Source organism: Hippocampus zosterae, chromosome 4, assembly GCF_025434085.1.
Source record: "Hippocampus zosterae strain Florida chromosome 4, ASM2543408v3, whole genome shotgun sequence".
In the NCBI taxonomy this organism is placed as follows: domain Eukaryota; kingdom Metazoa; phylum Chordata; class Actinopteri; order Syngnathiformes; family Syngnathidae; genus Hippocampus; species Hippocampus zosterae.
The window spans coordinates 13,202,317-13,223,885 of NC_067454.1; the positions used below are offsets into that span (position 1 = coordinate 13,202,317).

General features: G+C 44.3%; 1 protein-coding gene across 2 annotated transcripts in view; it reads left to right on the forward strand.

Annotated features, from left to right (window-relative positions):
* The first annotated feature begins 1,192 nt into the window (after positions 1–1,192).
* Positions 1,193–21,569, forward strand: part of kiaa1549lb (KIAA1549-like b) — a 54,518-nt gene continuing 34,141 nt past the window's right edge. Inside the window, exon 1 of one of the 2 annotated variants that reach the window (XM_052063462.1) lies at positions 1,193–1,684. In XM_052063462.1, coding sequence (XP_051919422.1) covers positions 1,459–1,684 — 226 coding nt within the window. In that variant the 5' untranslated portion in view covers positions 1,193–1,458. The remainder of the gene's footprint in view (positions 1,685–21,569) is intronic. The other variant, XM_052063463.1, reaches the window with a different exon arrangement.

The window sequence follows — 21,569 nt, forward strand, 5'->3', positions numbered from 1 at the left end:
TAATACTGTACACAATGGTGACATGGCACACTGCCATGAGTTGATGCAAGATGGAAACAAAGGACTACTTTTATGACGCTCTACACCCCAATTGCAGCACCAAGATTCCACCAGATGGTGGCAGAGCAACACTGCCTGAAAACAGCAAATAGGTGATTTTTACAGCGAATAATAGAGGATAAGTTCACAGGGGAATTAAAAACGCCGAATTGTGAATATATGTGGGTTCACTGTATATTTGAGTGGCAAGGTCAATATTTGGGTTTCAGATCAAAAGTTGAATATGAGACAGAAATTCATAAGCCCGACTTTTTTTCCATGGCTCTCACATCTAGATGTAGCACATTTTGTTTGAAGCCACTCACTTGCAAGTGCAAAAGTATTGGAACGCGTGACTGGTGGGTGTTTCAAGTTGCTCAGGTGTTGCCTTTTATATTGATTGCTTAAATATTCGACAGTGCTTGTTTTTGGAATTTGGGTTTCACCTGTCCAAATGAATTCGCTATAAAGCAAACAAAGAGGCCAGTGACCTGTCTATGGGAGGAAAGCAAACCATTCGGAAGCTCAGAGAAGAGGGAAAATCAATCAGGGCTATTGCACAACTATTGGGCATTGCCAATACAACAATTTGGAATGTCTTGAAAAAGAGAATCTACTGGTGTACCGAGTAACGGACAACAGACGTGTCGGTCAAACGTATACAACAAATACAACCTGGCCGTTCTAATACTTTTGGAGGGGAACGTATACGTGCCAGCAATGTATTGTGAGTGAAAGGCAAAACAATTGAATACTCCTTCATATTTGTTGTAGACATTTTTGAACCAGTGCTTTGTCATTCCCTTCACCTGAAGATGTCTTATTCAGCACAGTGATTGGGAGTTGGCCTAAAATGAACCTGACATGTTATTGTTTTGAAGTGCAGACGAGTACGTTTGATGACGGAGGCTAAATACTGCAGTCACAACCATCGTGCTTTTATTGCCTGGTGCTGTGCTGACCCCGTGTGGACAAAAGAAGGTACAACGGCCTAATGACGTTCCAGGGAATTTAAAGATGAGTAACTTAACCTGTTTGTATAACCGGCTGTACTCGATCTTGGTTTATTTATTTGTTTATTTATTTTAAAGTCATCCATCTAGCTAAATATTTAATACATTGGACACTACATTGTAGCTGCAGCACAATTCGAACCTTTTGGCAGTGTGTGCGCGCGCCCTGCACCACACGCCGATGGTGATGATGATGATGATGATGGGTGGACCGAGCGGAGGTGGACCGGTAGGGCTCATTTCCTCATCTGGCTTCACCGCAGCGTCAGGAACCCCGTAGCCCTTGCACCCTGCACCCCCCTCCTTCCTCCCTGCAACCCTGGCCGCAAGACCGGATCACAAGCCCGCAGAAGCCTGATCCAATGTATTATTTACGCGCCAAACTTCAGCAACTCATCCACCGGATATGGCTGCCGGTCTGAGGAAGCGTGCGCCGGGGGCAGCCTGGGCAGCAGATCCAGCACCGGCGAGGGATGCCGGAGGAGGAGGAGGAGGAGGAGGAGGAGGAGATGAGGGGAGGCGTGCAAGAAGAAGGAGCTGGTGGAGGAGCGGAGCGGTGGGAATGCCTGCAAAGTATGCGCTGTCGGCTGGGATGTTTTTTGTCCTGCTCCGGTGTTCTTTGGCCGCAGAGGGTAAGACACACGCACACAAACACGCACACACACACGCACACACAACATGCAGATGGATGCATCATCACCATGCGTCTCCTGCTATCTCCCTCCGCCGTGAGTGAGTGTTGTGTTTCACACGGCATTGTTGTGCACACTATTTGCTGCAGGCTGTACGACCCAGTTGATGCATCTGGGCTCACCTGAATAGCTGAAATATAACACGCTGCATGTCCATTGTTAATAAACTGTCACTTTATCAGGACACCTTATGAGATCCAATACTGAAGAATTCTGCATGTTTAATCTAGTATTTATTGTTGATTGTAGAGGTGCACTTTATCATACACTGGAAAAAATTATCCTTTGGATTTACTTAAATTTGAATAAACGAGGTGTCTTAGTTTTAATTATGTGCAACCGAAAGTCTTTTTTTTTCCCCACTGGACTGAGAGATTGGGACTAGTCACTTATGTTTCACTTCTCTAACCAAGATATTAGAAACCACTCTGTGTGATGCAATGCAGCAGTCAAATATTGGAGAGCTGTTTCTCATTTTTTTTTGGGTAATGACCATTATCGAGCAAGAAGTAGAGAGTCTTTTTCAGATTATCTCAAGACCAGACAAGATGGATGACATAAAATAATGAGCAAATGCAGCCATCCATCCTTTTTCAAAACTGCTTGTTCTCATTATGGTGATGAGTGAGCTGATGGCTATTTTAGTTTAATCTCTGGCAAGAGGCATGTGACAGTGGTGCCTTATTGTACGAGTTTAATTAATTCCATGGTCACATTCGTATCTGAATATTTGCATCTGAAATAATCTTCACACATTGAGATGAATGGAAATGCTATTAATCTGTTCCAGCCTCCCACTTAAAATGTGTGATGTATTTTCATAAGGGAAAAAATAGAATTCTATAATATTGTACTTTATACAAGTATAAAATAATAACATAATTTAACATAATGTAATAAATTAAACAGTTATACTTCATAATCGAATGCTGCAATCCAATTGTGCTGTTTCTTATGGTGTACCCCCTTGGCCACCAGGAGGCAGTATAATATAGTCATGCAGACAGAAAGACAGAATTTGGAATTATTACTTTGACTCTTTAAAATGCTGTAATCGTTTTTGTAGAGGATAAATAATATTTGTCTGTGAATATTTCAATACAATCTATCACAATGTTATTTTCATCCATCGATCCATCAATTGATTCATTTTTGAATCTGCTTATCCTCACGTGAGTCGCGGGAATGTTGGCGCCTATTCCAGCTGTCTTGGTGCATTAGGCGGGGGACACCCTGAACTGGTTGCCAGCCAATCGCAGGGCATACATATGAACAACCATTTTAGAGTGTTCCATTAACCTGCCATGCATGTTTTTGGAATGTGAGAGGAAATCGGCGTTTGTAGGTCGTCTGGCACACAGACCACACTGAACACTAAACGGTTTCGAATGGTCTGATCTGACCCTTGGGTGCCTCTCACTTCTCTTAAATATGCCTGGAGTTGCGTGGCATTCATCATCCAGTTTCTCAGGGCATTGTTCACAATGCAGCGGTCATTAGCATGGGATGTAGCCAAAGGATGTCCGCTTCCTACATCTTTCTGTGACTCTTCCAGTCTCTCATTATCTCAGTTGCAACCTGCTGATGACACTCTGTGACATGCTAAGCTAAGTGGCCACGTCTGTCTGATAACGTTCTGTTTAAAGCTTCACAATGGCAACGTACTGATGATCAATTGTTAGGTGTCATCTTGGTCTCATGATGTCAAAATGTGAAGAGCGTGAAGAGGACGACCAGCTCTAATTGAACCACGACATTTATTGGTGGATTCAAGGATCAAATGCCTGTTGTCAATTTTGCCGTTAAGGTCCTTGTTGGATAACGGCAACTTGTGCAAAAAGTACTGAAACATTTAACAGTTGAACATGGGCATTCAAAATCTGAGAGTAGGTTACATTAAGTTCACCTCTAAAGGTTTTAATGCATTTTAGGCTCTTCTTGAAATTTCACCTGAAAGTCAAATATCCTTAACTTTTTGTGAAGAGTGTAATTGTGTATTAGAGCCACCAACTGATAATGTGCTTCCACTGCACAGAAACCAATATGAATTGATGGTGCTGTTGTGACACAAACTATTTCCTCAGCCCACAAATTACAACTGCTTTAAAATCCTCTTTGTCCTTTAAAAAACAACCCCCCCCCAAAACCTGACATTAACCATGGGCATTGTCTGTAATAAGTGGAAGGGAGTTATTCTGGGAATGCAAGGCAGTGCAGTCGCACGCTTTTTAGAGCATCTGGGTCAGCACTAATGACACACATAATGTTGCCAAATGTAGGTTTATCTCTGGGGTCAAGGTTGCCTGTAAAAACGAAGCTTGCTCACTGATTAAACTGCATATTGTTTTCATTCTCATATGACTTTGACACAACACGCTACATTCGCCCCAACCAAACAAAACGAGTGCATAGTGCATACAAGCCAGTTGTGGAGGGGCACATATTCAATATGACTGGATGTGCTGAATGTTTAGAAGGAGGCTGTGATGAGAGAAGCGGAGCTTCAGCAGCGATGACTTACGACCACATCACAACTGCACACACACTACAATACTGTCATCTCGCATTAGAAACAATGTGCTGCAAAAATGTTCATTATACTGCACTGTTTTTCGGAATGACAGTTGCTGATAGTGTGCCCCCGCATATTGCCACTTTTGTGTGTGTGTGTTGGGGGGAAGGGAGGGGGCGCTTGCCTCTTTTCATAATTTTGTGGCATTTTGATGCCAATGAACTATAGTTGAGGAACTTCATTTGGATAAAAGCAGAGCTTTGCTACCAACTTGTGGCACCTCGGTACCAAGAACTATGGTGAATTTGAAGAGCTTCAATTCGACAAAAGTAGGACATTGTCACCATCTTCTTGCATCTTAATACCAATGAACTATGTTGACTTACTGTATATTGAGTATCTTCAGTTAGGCAAAAGTAGTGCGTGGGTATTTGCAACCATCTTGTGGCATCTTGGTGTCAAAAAACTATGTTGAAGTGAGTTTAACTTTAACCCTTTCATGCACCAACGATCATAATCTCTAACCTGATGATAGGCTGTCCACTGTAGTAACCGCTGTCCCTGATTGGGTTAAAAGAAGCAGTTGACCCAGGAGCTGTGCATCCCTCATCTTTTTGCTTCTTATTTTTCTGCCTCTGCCAGCGTGACTCCTTTCAAAGCCGCCACCAATGTTAAAAGTATTTCCTGGAAGTCAGTTTACACAAACAACCACCGTGACTCACCGTCAATAGCATGCGGTCGAACGTTTCCCTCATTTTACCTCACTGCGGTGATTTAGGGCACAGCGGTTAATTAACTTGGGAGTAAGCTTAAGATGAATGTGCTTGATCCAAATCGATGTTTGCCTCCATGGATGCAGCTTGTGCTTCATTGCTAAATCAATACGCAAGCATGTTAAAAACAGCGGCGCGCTGTTCAAAACGTTTCGATTCCGCTCACACTCCATCTGTCTGGAGTTCTTGCCGGCCAAGTGTTTTAGACCCGAAATTGAAAACGCTGGTGTCAAATAATTAAATATTTGTCGGTGCTGGAAATGATCTCCGAGAGGTTCTTTGTCATATCTTAATGAAGTTTAAAAAGGCGAGCTTGCCTGAGTGGAACACACACATGAAACGAAAAAGGCAAACATGCCTTCTAATTAGTACAGTGTACCATCTGCTCGGTATTATCCCCAGTATAGTTCAGTGCGATCAAGGGAATATTTGTTCTTTGTGTTATGAGCTACATCCATGTTTCTCTCTAGCCTTATTCTGTGCATTTAAGTGCTCGTGCATGTAAATGGCAGACAAAGCTTTGGCTGTGGTGCTGCCTCACAGAAACCAGTGGTTCTGATATATCGACATCCCAAAAAACTAACAAACAGACAAAAAAACCCTCAACATTAGTTTGGTCCGCAATGGAAAGCTGACTGAAGTGAGGACATATTAGAGACAGGCCAATTTGGATTTTTTTTAGATCTATTCTGATTCTGATAATTGGTTAAAAATAAATAAATAAAAAGCCAATATCCAAGTAATTGGCCGAATAAGAAATAAAATCCAAAGAATAAAATAAGTTTTGTTTTGATCGCTTAACGCTTACAATAATAAAGTTATGAATGACAGGCAGATCATTTGACTGTTATATAATTTGTTGTATAATAATTTGTCCCGTAGTATTTGTTTCACATTACAAGTTAAAAAACCATCAACAAAAATGTGATTTTTTTTGGGGGGGGGGGGGCAGATGTTTTTTTTGGGGGGGGGTGTATGTATTAGTGTATTGTCCATTTTTTTGGGACTATTTAAAAAAAGGCGAATATTCGCCAATCAAATCAGCCATTCAGTTAATCAGCCAAGCCCTCCTTAATATTACCGTTTGCCCTGTAAGCCTTTATCGCGAAAGGAACCATAATACTCTAGCTAACAAATGAACCCTGCATGAATCATGTTTAGGCAGTAGAATGACATATTTTCTTCTCAGTCAATCAGCAAAGAAATGAAAAGAAATATGTATCCACTCATTTTCTACACAGTTTAAATGGGGTTATGGTGTTGGTGAAGCTTTTCTCAGCTGACTTTGGGCTCAATTTGGGATATATTCTGGACTGGTTGCCAGTCAGTCACATATCACATGGAACCAATTATTCACACTCATATTCACAACTCTGGATAATTTAGAGTCAATTCACTTCACCTAACAAGCATATTTTTGGAATGTTGGAGGAACCTGAACTACTCAAAGCAAACCAACACAAGCATAGGAATAAAAACCAGAACGATGACTGAGGCGCACATGCTAACCACTCCTGCTATTTGCTGCTGCTCCACAGCAACCCATTTTGCATGAAATGTATTCCGGTCACAGCATTTTAATTAGAGGTTATAGTGAATGGCACTTTGTTTTCCTGTGGCTTGACCCCGTTTTGGGGATTCTCACGACCACAACTAACAAAGAATGATCACATTGTCATGTAAAAACGCCAAATTGAATTATTTTGTGTACATCAGTCCTATTGTTTTGCAAACATGATTGGATGGGGTTGCTGGGGTCGGTATCTGACATGATGATGTTGTATGTCTGACGCTTCAAGTAGGAGTAGGAATCGCATTAATGCTAAGGTAGCTGCGATTGGCTGGCAACTGGGATAGGGTCCAGCACACCAGGCGACCCTTGTGATGATAAGCGGATCAGAAAATTGATGGATGGATAGATGCGAAGATCCTCGTCTCTTTTAGTCTTTTACATTAGCGCTGTAAGGTGAAATGAGAAGCATCGTGGCGGGTAACGGCGAAATTACCGATCATTCAAGTCGATGATTAAGAAAAATACGACCCTCCTTCATGGCAGGCCATATTATTCCACCCCCCCCCCCCAATTTTTCAGACAGTAGCTTTAACCTAAAAGCGAAAAGGAAATATTCATGATTTCGCAATATTAATTTCCTCCATTTTACACAGTCTTGAATTATTCTGCGGTTCAAAGTTTCATGGGATTTCAATTCCATGAACCAACACGTAGCCTCAAGAAGTCATGAGATGACCCCATGTGGTGTCAGTCCCTCAGTCACTCAGTCCCCAGTCAGTGGGGAGGGATGGCTTGCACTGGCAGTTTAGATAGCACCCCCCCCCCCCCCCTATTATTCCTGGTTTCTAGCAATCGTGTCAAGTAGATGAGTGGAGGAACCCATTTGCTACATCAGTGCCAGTGAAGCATCACAAACTCTGGGCACATTAAAGGGAGAGTTCAACACTTGTTGAGGTCTTATTAATGAGTAATCCAGCTTTTTGAAAAGTCTTTCGGCCTGCATGTTTAAAAACTTTTGAGTGCATCTCACATCTGGAAGTAATTTGAACAATTTTCACTCATGTTTTTACAGGACAAAATTACCCCTTTCTTTGCCCGTGCCTCAAATTTCAGCAAAACTGTGTGAATACTAAATTGTATTTGTGAAATACTGCTTTCCAACAAACAAGTCTTCTGGGTGGAGCTAATCGTAGGTTTTTAAAGTTTTTTTTTTCCCCAGGTAAGATCAAATGGTAGCTAGTTCAATCAGCCTGCACGACACCCCGTGTGCTCCGTTGTCGCTTGTATAGCAATAGTTTGATTCATGCCTTTGTTTTAGTGCTCTGTGCTTGCGACATCAGTGTTCAAATGGCACAACCGACTCCCAGGGTAACAGGTCATCCCAGGCTTAATCCCAATGTGCTGTTGCAGGGCTCCGGAGAGATATATCTCTTTGTGCGTTTTTCAAACCCACCAATTCTGCATGCTGCAGTGTAGCAAATAGCAGTTTGCTTCCCCTCATCCATCGGGGATGTGCTGTTACATCATTTCATTGTGTGGGTGTGATGTTTGTCTGAGATCGCCACTTCCATGACTTTGTGCAGGACGGGAAATTATGGTCTCCTCCCTGGATACCTTGGATTTATAGGTATTCATTTGCCACTGTCGTTTTCGTCTGGAATGTGTTCTCATTTTATGTGTGTGTATGTGTGTGTTTTAAATATTCTCTCATAAAAGGCCTGATTTATCAAAGGTTTACATGTGTGTTCTGTTGTACTTGCTTGATTCCTTATTTTTACCTACTTTTTCGCATTGAATTGCAATGCGACTGCCTTTCTTTGCATCGCAGCAATACGAATCGAGCAGGTCAATGGAGGTGAAGAGCAGCATTAGAGGGCGTTCACTTTTTAGTGTGACCCGTATTTGTTTCAGTGATGATATTGCAAGTCAGTCCCTTTATTCCTTCGCGGTAAACATCAGAAGAGACATGGATGACACCTATTAGGTTGTGTTCAGCGGAGAGAGCATAGAGATGCACATGTTCATATTACACCATTGAGAGGATTACACAAAAACATCACTGGTCGTGATTAACAACCACGTGCACCTCTCATATATGCCACGAGAAAATTGTACCGTAGCAAAAGTAGGGAGGAGCACTTACAAATTTTGTGTTTTTGTTGTAGTGCACTATATTGTCCCCATATAAAATTATGCGCTTTTTAGTAAAATGACACAACATAATAATGTACTCGAGTTTATTTTGCAGTAGCACCCCCCCCCCCCACTCACACACAAACACACACACACACAAACACACAGACACTCCCCCCTCCCCTTATGTGAATAATCGGAATCAGAATCCATTAATTTTCCAGGGATCTTTTTGTGCCTGCCCTTTCTCAGACAGTTTATGCTCGGCTCTTTCCTACATTGTTATTTGAAACAATCTGTCGTGGTGTTGTTAAGACCACATAAAGGAGAGGATATAATCATGATTTTCTTTTTTTTTTTTTTCAAATGGCATCTGAGATTAGCATTTGATACCTCCGTCCATCAAACATCTCCATACTGGCATGTAGTGATTTGTGCCTCGTTATTATTCAGAAAGAAATTTACCATCTGGGCGGGTTCCTGCGAGGACGCCTGTTTTCAGTGTCTGTCTGCCTCTGAGCTCTGAAATAAACCCGCAGCACCACTATTGCCACACTGGGCGGAGGACGTGCAGTATGTGAAATTTAAGACTTGAGCCCTGATGTTCAGTTCAATGACTTTTCCCAATTTAATTAATTTTATTTTCCCTGAGCGCTCATCCATCAAGTTGTCCCTTTTCCTAACATTTTAATAATCTAATATCTTCTTTTATTCATTAAAGATCGAATTTGTTCTTCAGTAGTAGTCTCTGAGAAGCTGCATCACATATTGGGGCTTGTGGACTCGTGTCTCACATTAAGTCTCGTCATAATGGACCAGTTTAAATGTTCTTTCTTGTGTTGAGCAGTGGAGCGTGTACTGAGATTTGATGTATATTTTGATTTAGATATATTTGTCGAAAGAAAGGGCTTCCCACTAGTAAACATCACGCCTCTAATTGACGCCTTGTTATGCTTTGCCTTTAAATTCATGAACATCACTGGCTAATCTACAAGGGAATGCAGGAATAGAATGTACATATTTTATACAATCTTAACCTATTCATTTTTTTTAATAGCACATCTCATCATTATGGGATGTGCTGGACCCTGTTTCAGCTGACTTTCGGTGATAGGCTTGGGTATAAGCCTACATTCAATTACGGCTTCATCAATAATGGGCTCGTAAACAGCGCAGCTGTGCGCGAGTTGCGTATCCTGGTTTTTCGTGCACTTGTTTGGGAATTTGGTTCTTTGTATCATGCTAGACCAGTGGTTCAGAATCTTTTTTAGAGGTACCGAACGCAAGCAATTAATATGCACATTCACTGAGCCCTTTATGAGTGACAAAAACAAATCCAAAATATTATTATTTTTTTTTTTTAAAACAGAAAAAAAACATTTCAAGAGGCAAGTATACTTTTTTTAAAAAATTGCACAGCGTATTATTACAACAATCACACATTGACTATTAAGCATTAAAGAAAATTTCCCACAGCACTGATTGGACAGGCAATGTCATGTGACCATCTGCAGCCAGTGATGGCCAAGCGGGCGTGCCATAACTAACATGTTGAGTCGCGTGTGTCTTACCCTCCATGGGAGAGGCTCCGTCGAACCCCTAAAACCGACTCATCGAACCCCTGAGGTTCAATCGAACCACTGTGCTAGACGTTCCAACATACCGAGGATGTTACCTCTGACATCTGCCCGGTGCACCTGACAATGTGGTGCCTAAAAGTAGACTAAACTTTCTGCCGACTGGAACAACACCAAGTTGCGGTGCAGGTTGTGCAGTGTGATTTGATTAATTTGAAGTCTGTGAAAATACCAAAACTTAGTCTAGCCCGCCGCTCTGCAGATTTTCATGACGCCTTGCAACTGATTTGCTCTGAGCCCGAAAATAAAGCTCCAAGTGTCTACGATTGATGGTGCAGCTGATGTCATCTTTTAATGCCCTGCGTATTGAAGTTCCACTCATCCATCATCTGAACCGCTTAACCCTCACAAGGTTCGCGGGGCATGCTGGAGCCTATCCCAGCCTTGCCTATTCCTGATGAATCGCTTACCTTGTTCTACAGGGCTGCCTATATCCCCGCGGACTTTGTGCGAGAGGCAAGATACACTGGTTGCTAGCCACTTAGAGACAATCATTTTCACTCAGACTCAAACATAATATTGAACATATTGAAAGTCTTTGAAATGACTTGTTTGATTTCATGAGAACATGCACATTCTACACAGAAAGGTCCAAGTGAGATTGCAACTCCCAACCTTTGACTGTGAAGCAGACTTGCTAACCACATGCTCCACCAGGCTGCCCGCCTCTGGTGTTGATCCAAAACAAAACCTCCACTCTCTGTCTGAAATTTCCATGTAATTATCATAAATATTAGGTAGACCGCAGGTAGCTCTTTGTTCGCTAACTTAGTTGCTAGTTTTATAATTATATTGAATAATTTGATTGATTACTGCACAGTGAGAGGGGGATAAAAGTCAAAATACATTATACTGTCATAGTATTACTTGTCATCGTCTCAACATAGCATCCCAAATATTGGTACAGTCCCGCTGCTCAGCATTTGTATGTCAGATGTAAAGGTTGCAGCAGTGTGATGGGAACCTGTCTATCATGCAGTGTTGTTGTGAAATGAGCGTGGAGATTTCTTCCCTCCCGTTTCTTGACCTCATTAGAAACATGACGGTGGGGTGCCCACTGCCGTCATGGCATCCGGCGCAGTAACTTGGTGGTCTGCCTCCTCGAGCCGCGAAGGTTTCCCTCGCAGAGCTGATCCATCAAGCTGTCAGGGTGAACCTACGGAGATTTCGTTTTGTGCCAGCTGTGGAGCATCAATTTTGAGCACGTGATCGTTGCGATGTGACACACAAGCGGGGATGCTGTGATGGTGCCCATTTGGTGTGTTATTCAGTTATGTGCAGAAAGAAGCATTCCTCATTCACGTTTGTGACACACTTTCCACTACCTCCTGCGGAGCAGTCTCTGTTGATACTTTATTTTTATATAAAGTAAATGCAGTCTTGCATGGCACATGCGATACTGCACCATAAATTTGAATGGGAATGGTTCGTGTAAGACAAACTCGATGTTTCAATCTCATTTCAATTTACAGCAGCATACATACAGTTGTTTTTTTTAACCCTGAATCCTTCAAAATCTGATGCACTAAAGTAGGCCTGTATTTGATTGTGCCTTGCAGCTTGCAGACATCTCGGACTACAGAGCATTTACGCTTGAGTCAGTATATCGATGCTCAAGGTTTCAGTCGGCTTTAACTGAAAGCTTAACAGACTTTCCTCACCTTATTATCCCTCATTGTTCGCTTTGCTTCAACCATTTCTGGCCTCGGCCAACCCCTACTGCTGCCTCTTGCGAACAGATTCATCTGAATCAGTAGCGTGACTTTATAGTAAATCGTGTCTGCATTGCGTAGTTATAAACCTTTAAACAACGTATATTTGTGCACAAACAGAAGCGATGCAGACAGACAGACGAAATAACACTCACAGGCATATATTCTTTCTCTTTTGCGAAAAATGATGATTATTCTACTTATTTGCAAAGGTCATTCATCATCAAATCTTTGTATAGTATGTCTGTATGTATTATACTGAACCCTGGTTAGCCGCCCTAGATGTTCACACCAAAAGGAGTAGCACACTGTCTGTTGAATTAAAGCATGAAATATCCATTTACCAATCTGCTTATCCTCACAAGGGTCACGGGCGTGCTGGAGCCTATCCCAGCTGTCTTTGGGCCAGCCAATTGCAGGGCACACATAGACGAACAACCACTTATGCTCGCAATCACATGTAGGGACAATTTTGAGAGTTCCATTAACCTGCTAAGCATGTTTTTGGATTATGGGAGGAAACCGGAGAAAGAGACAAGTATATTTGGCTCCTTGTGAATGTGAGCACACGAAGTTTGTGTGCCTTTTTCTAGAATCAATTGCCTTTGTATGCCATTTGTATTTATGTTTCAAGTCTGTGTTCATGACCAGTTCTCATGACTTTTTTTACAGGTGCAGCGGTTGTGAAGGTTCTATATAAATAAAGATGTTTTGTATTGTATGTATTGTATTCTCTGTAGCATAGCACCATCTAGTGGATGCATAGCACAACGCACCGACTATTGTGGCTTCTATTCTATGCGCCTTGTGATGCAGCGTGCCCTATTTATGAAAACGGTTTTCAAATAGGCCATTCATTGAAGGTGCGCCTTATAATCCGAAATGCCTTATAGTGCAGAAAAAATATTTTACAAACATTTTTGTTGGTGCTTTTTTGTTGTCGTGGAATGCATAAAGGGCATTTATATTCATTTCTATACGGGAAAATTATTTAAGATATGTCAATGGTCACAATACAAATTAAACTCGCAAGTCAAGGCACTACTGAACTGATAAACAGGCTGTCAGTAGACTGGAGAAGCTTTGACTTCCTCTGAAGTGTCTCCTCGGGCCCAATTAAATCGTCCGAGGTAGGGACATGTGATCGCTCTCACATAGTCATACCGGAACATTCTCGGCTTGGCTTTGTGCTCATTCTGTCACAGCAGATGACCAATCCTTGAGATCACCTGCACACATCACCCTGCTAGGAGACTGAAGCCTTGTCTTCCTACACAGACAACAAATAGTGAAACCGTCCTCTGCTTATATTGTGTTTCTAAGAAGATACCACAGCCTTAGGCATCAGGACGGCCACATTTTATGCAAAGCACTTACTCTACATTATGCATGCGGAATCAGTGCTTAAGACGGTAATTAGCTAACTGAATGTGTGCCGACTTGGGTTCTACTCCACTTTCTTCACACCACTTCACTTTTGTTGTGATAGCTTCACATGTGTAAACCTTGTAAACAAATAGCCATTATAAAAGACAATCTCGAGATCTCTTTTCAAATGAGGAATGAATATTTAGACCGTGTGCCAATTTATTAATACTTACAAGTGGCTTACATTTTTTCCCCCTCCCTTAAAAACGAGTGACGCTAAGTGACAAACTACCGCAAAGGTAATCATGCATTCCAATACGGTAGGGGACAACCACACAATCATTTTTTTTCCCCCCAGTGGAGCACAATAATAAACATAATTTTGTCAATCATCGTTTTAAAGGTATATGATAATAAGATCCTTTTTACAACAAAATATTCTGTATTTAGCACTTGCAGTGATTGCAGGTTAATAGAATACTCGAAATTGTCCCGGGGTGTGATTGTGAGCATGAACGGTTGTTCATTTATGGGTGCCCTGTAATTGGCTGGCCACCAGTTAATGGTTTAACCCGTCTCCTACCTGAATACATCTGGCATAGGCTCCAGCACTCCCGTGGCCCCCGTGAGGATAAACAGATTAGAAAATGGGTAGATGGATGGATTCATTAATTATTCACTGGTCCGTTGCGAATATTCTAAGTGTAAGAAGTATGGTTGTTATTTTAGTCATGCCTGTGCATATTTTTTTAATGTTGCGAAAAACTAAATGCATGTGTTTATCATCCCTTGTTAATTGGTATAAAATCTGATCACATTGACGATATTTTCACCCTACTACAGTGGACTGTAGTCCGAAGCTAAATACTGCACATTTTCTGAGTTGATTTTTGTAATTTTTTTACTGCATGTGGAACATTCTAATTTTTTGCTTGTTACATTCCATAAAAGGAACACTCCAGCTACCACTTTGCTTTAAACGATTGCTCCTCCCTTGTTGGAATGGCGGCACCCTGTTACAGCTTGTTGAGCTGAGGTTTCATAGAATCTGCTCACTCTTGAGTGATGTCAGGGCAACCGAGGGTTGTGATCGTCAAAGTTTTGTGCTACCTTTGAGTCATAGTTTTGTCAACTTTGGTCGAATTCTGCTTTGCACTGCCCCTCCGTGAGCCGTCACCTTACCGTGGTGGAGGGGTTTGCGTGTCCCAATGATCCTAGGAGCTAAGTTTTCTGGGGCTTTATGCCCCTGGCAGGGTCACCCATGGCAAACAGGTTCTAGGTGAGGGGCCAGACAAAGCATGGCTCATAGACCCTTATGATGACTACAATATATGGACCAAGGTTTCCCTTGCCCGGACGCGGGTCACCGGGGCCCCACTCTGGAGCCAGGCCTGGAGGTGGGGCTCGTTGGCAAGCGCCTGGTGGCCGGGCCTACACCCATGGGGCCCGGCCGGGCACAGCCCGAAGAGGCAACGTAGGTCCCCCTTCCCATGGGCTCACCACCCATGAGAGGGGCCAAAAGGGTCGGGTGTTATGTGAGCTGGGCGGCAGCCAAAGACGGGGACCCTGGCGGTCCGATCCTCGGCTGCAGAAGCTAGCTCTTGGGACATGGAATGTCACCTCTCTGGCCGGGAAGGAGCCCGAGCTGGTGTGTGAGGCAGAGAATTTCCGACTGGATATAGTCGGACTTGCCTCCACACACAGCTTGGGTTCTGGTACCAGTTCTCTCGAGAGGGGTTGGACTCTCTTCCACTCTGGAGTTGCTCACGGTGAGAAGCGCAGAACAGGTGTGGGCATACTCATTGCCCCCCGGCTCAGTGCCTGTACATTGGGGTTCACACCGGTAGACGAGAGGGTTGCCTCCCTCCGCCTTCGGGTGGGTGGACGGGTCCTGACTGTTGTTTGTGCATATGCACCAAACAGCAGCTCAGCATACCCACACTTTTTGGAGTCCTTGGAGGGTGTGCTGGAGAGTACTGCTGCTGGGGACTCCCTTGTTCTGCTGGGGGACTTCAATGCTCACGTGGGCAATGACAGTGAGACTTGGAGGGGCGTGATTGGGAGGAACGGCCCCCCCGATCAGAACTCGAGTGGTGTTTTGTTATTGGACTTCTGTGCTCGCCACGTATTGTCCACCTTGTTCAAACATAAGGGTGTCCATATGTGCACTTGGCACCAGGACACCCTAGGCCGCAGTTCGATGATCGACTTTGTAGTTGTATCATCGGAGTTGCGGCCGCATGTTCTGGACACTCGGGTGAAGAGAGGGGCGGAGCTGTCAACTGATCACCACCTGGTGGTGAGTAGGCTCCGATGGTGGGGGAAGATGCCAGTCCGTCCTGGCAGACCCAAACGTATCGTGAGGGTTTGTTGGGAGCGGCTGGTGGAATCCCCTGTCAGAAGGAGTTTCAACTCCCACCTTCGACAGAGCTTTTCCCATGTTCCGGGGGAGGCGGGGGACATTGAGCCCGAGTGGACCATGTTCCGTGCCTCTATTGTTGAGGCGGGCAATCTGAGTTGTGGCCGTAAGGTGGTTGGTGCCTGTCGTGGCGGCAACCCCCGTACTCGCTGGTGGACACCAGCAGTAAGGGATGCCGTCAAGCTGAAGAAGGAGTCCTATCGAGCCTTTATGGCCTGTGGGACCCCAGAGGCAGCTGACGGGTATCGACAGGCCAAGCGGAACGCAGCTTCGGTGGTCGCCGAGGCAAAAACCCGAGCGTGGGAAGAGTTCGGTGAGGCCATGGAAGCCGACTTCCGGACGGCTTCGAGGAAATTCTGGTCCACCATCCGACGTCTCAGGAGGGGGAAGCAGTGCACCACTAACACTGTGTACAGTGGGGATGGGGCGCTGCTGACTTCGACTCGGAACGTTGTGAACCGGTGGGCAGAGTACTTCGAAGACCTCCTCAACTCCACCAACACGCCTTCCTTGGAGGAAGCAGAGCCCGGGGACTCTGAGGTGGGCTCTCCTATCTCTGTGGTTGAAGTCACCGATGTGGTTAAAAAGCTCCTCGGTGGCAAGGCCCCAGGGGTGGATGAGATCCGCCCAGAGTTCCTCAAGGCTCTGGATGTTGTGGGGCTGTCCTGGTTGACACGCCTCTGCAACTTCGCGTGGTCAACAGCGAGAGTGCCTCTGGATTGACAGACCGGGGTGGTAGTCCCTCTTTTTAAAAAGGGGGACCGGAGGGTGTGTTCCAACTACAGAGGGATCACACTCCTCAGCCTCCCTGGTAAGGTCTATTCAGGAGTGCTGGAGAGGAGGGTCCATCAGAAAGTCGAGCCTCAGATTGAGGAGGAGCAGTGTGGTTTCCGTCCTGGCCGTGGAACAGTGGACCAGCTCTACACCCTTAGCAGGGTCCTTGAGGGTATGTGGGAATTCGCCCAACCAGTCTACATGTGTTTTGTGGACTTGGAGAAGGCGTTTGACCGTGTCCCTCGGGGAGTTCTGTGGGGGGTGCTTCGTGGGTATGGGGTACCGAACCCCCTGATACGGGCTGTTCGGTCACTATACCACCGATGTCAGAGTTTGGTTCGCATTGCCGGCAGTAAGTCGGAATCGTTTCCAGTGGGGGGTAGGACTCCGCCAAGGCTGCCCTTTGTCGCAGATTCTGTTCATAACTTTTATGGACAGAATTTCTAGGCGCAGCCGAAGCGTTGAAGGGGTCCGTTTTGGGGGCCTCAGTATTGCATCCCTGCTTTTTGCAGATGATGTGGTGCTGTTGGCTCCTTCAAACGGGGCTCTCCAACTCTCACTGGAGCGTTTCGCAGCCGAGTGTGAAGCGGTTGGGATGAAAATCAGCACCTCCAAATCTGAAACCATGGTCCTCATTCTGAAAAGGGTGGAGTGCCCCCTCCGGGTCAGGGAGGAGATCTTGCCCCAAGTGGAGGAGTTCAAGTATCTTGGGGTCTTGTTCACGAGTGGGGGCAGGAGGGAGCGGGAGATCGACAGGCGGATCGGTGCAGCGTCTGCTGTGATGCGGACGTTGTATCGGTCTGTCGTGGTGAAGAAGGAGCTGAGCCAAAGGGCGAAGCTCTCAATTTACCGGTCGATCTACGTCCCAACCCTCATCTATGGTCACGAGCTATGGGTCGTGACCGAAAGAACGAGATCCCGGATACAAGCGGCCGAAATGAGTTTTCTCCGCAGGGTGTCCGGGCTCTCCCTTAGAGATAAGGTGAGGAGCTCGGTCATCCGGGAGGGGCTCAGAGTCGAGCCGCTTCTCCTCCACATCGAGAGGAGCCAGATGAGGTGGCTTGGGCATCTGATTCGGATGCCTCCTGAGCGCCTCCCTGGTGAGGTGTTCCGGGCATGTCCCACCGGGAGGAGACCCCGAGGAAGACCCAGGACACGCTGGAGAGACTACGTCACCCAGCTGGCCTGGGAACGCCTCGGGATCCCCCGGGGAGAGCTGGAAGAAGTAGCTAGGGAGAGGGAAGTCTGGGCTTCCCTGCTAAAGCTGTTGCCCCCGCGACCCAGCCCCGGATAAGCAGTAGAAGATGGATGGATGGATGGATGGATGCTTTGCACTGAATTCAGGATCTTTTTGCATCGGGCACATTTGACTTCAAATGCTCCGCATACTGCCTGTTATCATGAGATCATTCTTATGAGCGGATGATGTCCCTCTAAAAGTGAATTTTCCAATTAATGAAAATGTCCCCATCAAAGGTACGAGGTCTGCCAACTTAAGTAGAGCAAATGCATAGCTCTGAAGGCGAAGTCATGCTCACCTTGTATGTAATCTCATTAGCCGGCGCTCTCCCTTGACCCCCAGCTGCCATTTCACATCCACCACGTCAACTAGCGGCCGCAATCCCGAGATCCATCAGAGTCACAGCATGCAGTTATCTCCTCGCGCTGTCTCCTCGCGCATCAAGCTCGCAGCAGACGACCATGAGTTTTAATACAGTCACGTCCTCGTCTCTGCACGCAGATGCGCCACTCAGAGCCGCACTGTGGAGGATGTTATTTGAAGTGACACAATGATGTACTTGTGTTGGATTGTTGATAATGTGATGAGTTAGTTTTCCACTGTCACCACCCACCCCAAAAAAAGAGCTAAAATGAGCAGCAATGGAAGGAAAATAATTATTATTTTTAATTACACCCATTTTAATCCCTTGAGGCTAAATTCAGCTCAATCTCTGCTGCATATTTGGGTTGTACAATATTCACTTCGGTTCAGAAGTATTTGGATGCTCTCCTGTTCCTTTTGAATTTGTCTTTATAGACCACCACAATGGATATGAGAATACAAATGTGATTGAAATATAGACTATCAACTTAAACTCAAATAGTTTCACATTACAATGAAAGTCGTCATTCTGTAATTACAGCTTTTGTATGTAGATAACATCTATTTCAGAGGTTCCAAATCTTAGGTCAGGGTCACTCTTCAATTACATTTAGATGAAGGTTGTTTTATTTCAAATCGATTCAAGTTGAGTATGCATCCAAAATATTTTTAAAAATCTGTCATCCATTTGCGTTACTTCTAATAGTGACAGAGGATGTCTTTTTGCTGCTTTTAATGGTTCTCCCTTCTTTCATAGCATTAATTTCTAATGATAAGAGGATCATGCACCTATTTTAAGAAAAAAAATCTTAATCAGTCCATTTCAATTCCAAGTACTGCCGTGCCAGTGTTCCATATCCTGAATGCAGATGAGGAACCTTTTCAGTTGTATTCGCCACATTGTCACTATCTCAAGATGGTAAATTATTTGATTAAAATGAGGAAGGGTTCATGACCATGAAATATATAAAAGAATGTGAGATTACATCCCAACGGACTACTTTACAAGTTTGCTTAAACTCAATGTGGAGATTGAGTTATGCATTTATATTCTCGTATGTAACGTCAATAATAGTTTTAGTGAGTATTCGCTTGGACAGTTTTTATATTGCACGGTTAAATAACTTCCACAGCAGCAATTTCTGGGTTTTTCAAAAAATAATAGTCTACAATATAATTGATTGAATGATTTATTTTATCCCTCTTCTTGGATTGTCTTGGAGAAAGCAACTTCTTCTGCAACCTTATTGTAATGCATGCGGTCTCCATTTTGTTAAATTCCCAAATATGGTTCTTTGGGCGACAAAGGGCTTGTGAAAAAAAACCTTCCCGGAATGGCTTGCTTTGTACACCTTGCGCACCATTTAGAGAAATTGCATCTTTCTGAATGTGCACATTGAGGCCAAGAAATCAATAGCTCTGGGCATCAACTTATTTATTTATTTATTTTTTACTCTCAAAGCGTTTGAGCCAGCAGATATATAATTTTTCATGTAAGAATTCAGGGAGAATGTGTCCCCTGTTACCTTTTAAAACGAACCCAAGTAATGGCTTTCTCTTGCTGGTGGTAGAAACCGCTACAAAATAAGTGTTTGGCTTCATTTTTATAACTTGACAAGATCATTTTGGTCCATTCTATGCTCCACAAATCGTTTGGGTAACCCCCCCCACTCCCTCTTTTTTTTTTTTTAGTGCACTAAGCAAGTTCCAGATGGGAATGCTTGGTGTGGAAGAACTTGAGAACTCTGACCAATGTTATGTTCCAGAAGAACTCCTGACTTCAGCAAGCCAAAATGCACAAGACGACACCGGCGTTGTTTTTGGCAGCCAGTTTAGATTTAGTCTTAGTCTGAGTCCTAGTGTTTTGGGCAACAATGCCTAATTAGTTTTAGTCATTCCTGTTTGTGATAGTTTTCGATGACAAACACTCAAAACGGTTTGAGTCTAATTTTAGTCGACAAATACTAACAAAACTTTGTTAGGTTTTAGTTAAGAGTTCGCATCTAAGTTTCCCACCCAATAGCAAAGACTGATCGACTAAGGATTATGCATGACACCCAGATAAAGTGGTAACAGTGAAATCAATATTCACTACTCCAAAATAAGCAAATACAATAATAACACATTTAACAAACTAAACATATCATGCGTTTAGCAGCATGTTCATGGATGATATAAACTTTAAACCACAGGTGTTGAACTCCGGTCCTGGAGGGCCGCTGTCCTGCATGTTTTCCAAGTCTCCCTGTTGCAACACACTTGATTCAAATGAACAGGTTCAATATCAGCAGACCTTGCTGATGATCTGATCATTTGAATCAGGTGTGTTGCAACAGGGCGACTTTGATAACATGCAGCACTGCGGCCCTCCAGGACCGGAGTTCGACACCTGTGGTTTAAAGTTTATATCATCCTGCGCGGATGAGTTTACACGCCCATTCCATAATCCCTAATGTGAGTTTGAAACCCTAATTTGAAGCCTTACTTTCAAAGCTGAACCCAATTTTAAACACCCTAATTTGAGCAGTTGCGTCAAATAGGAGTTTTCCCAAGCGGTTGCCCCTTCCACATGGCCATAAATATACAATCTGGGGGGAGGCCTTAGCTTCCGCCCCATAGGTGCTCCCCCCCCCCCCCCCCGACTCCTTTACACACACCCGCGGCCCTACCCGATGATTGAAAAAGATGAAAAACTCTTGAAAAAGAAGATAAACACCCCATTTATCGAGAACACGTCGACATCTCGGCATGGCTGCTGTAGTTAAGTGTTTCCTGGGCCGAGCTCCAGACAGCTGATGCATGTCATTGAAGAAAATAGAAAGCACTGCATTGTGTCACCTCAGTAGTGACCGTCGCTGTGCACACAACAGGACGCAGGATGTCAGGACCTTCCAAACATCACAGCGATTTACTGTCACACTTTGAATAAGACAAGAAGAACACCTTGCATTTGCATCCTGTGTGTGTGTGTGTGTGTGTGTGTGTGTGTGTGTGTGTGTGTGTGTGTGTGTGTGTGTGTGTGTGTGTGTGTGTGTGTGTGTGTGTGTGTGTGTGTGCGTGCGTGTGCGCGTGCGTGCGCGTGCGTGCGCGTGCGTGCGCGTGTGCGTGTGTGCCATGAAATGGTCCAAACCTGAGGGATGCCTCTGGCACCTCATCAAATGCAGACAATCCTAGTTGTGAAATGTGTTTCTCTGCTTGCAGGGTTCTCTGTGCCTCTCTTTGGAAATGTACTCTCTTGTTTACCATTTTCTGCACTCAAGAGCACAAAAACAGCTGAGAGCAAAAGGCGAAGTAGTGTATAATGGAGCACGCGGTGACATGTTGAACTGCTGGTTACACAAATATAATGCTGTCTGCTCAGGGGATGAATATAGAGCATTT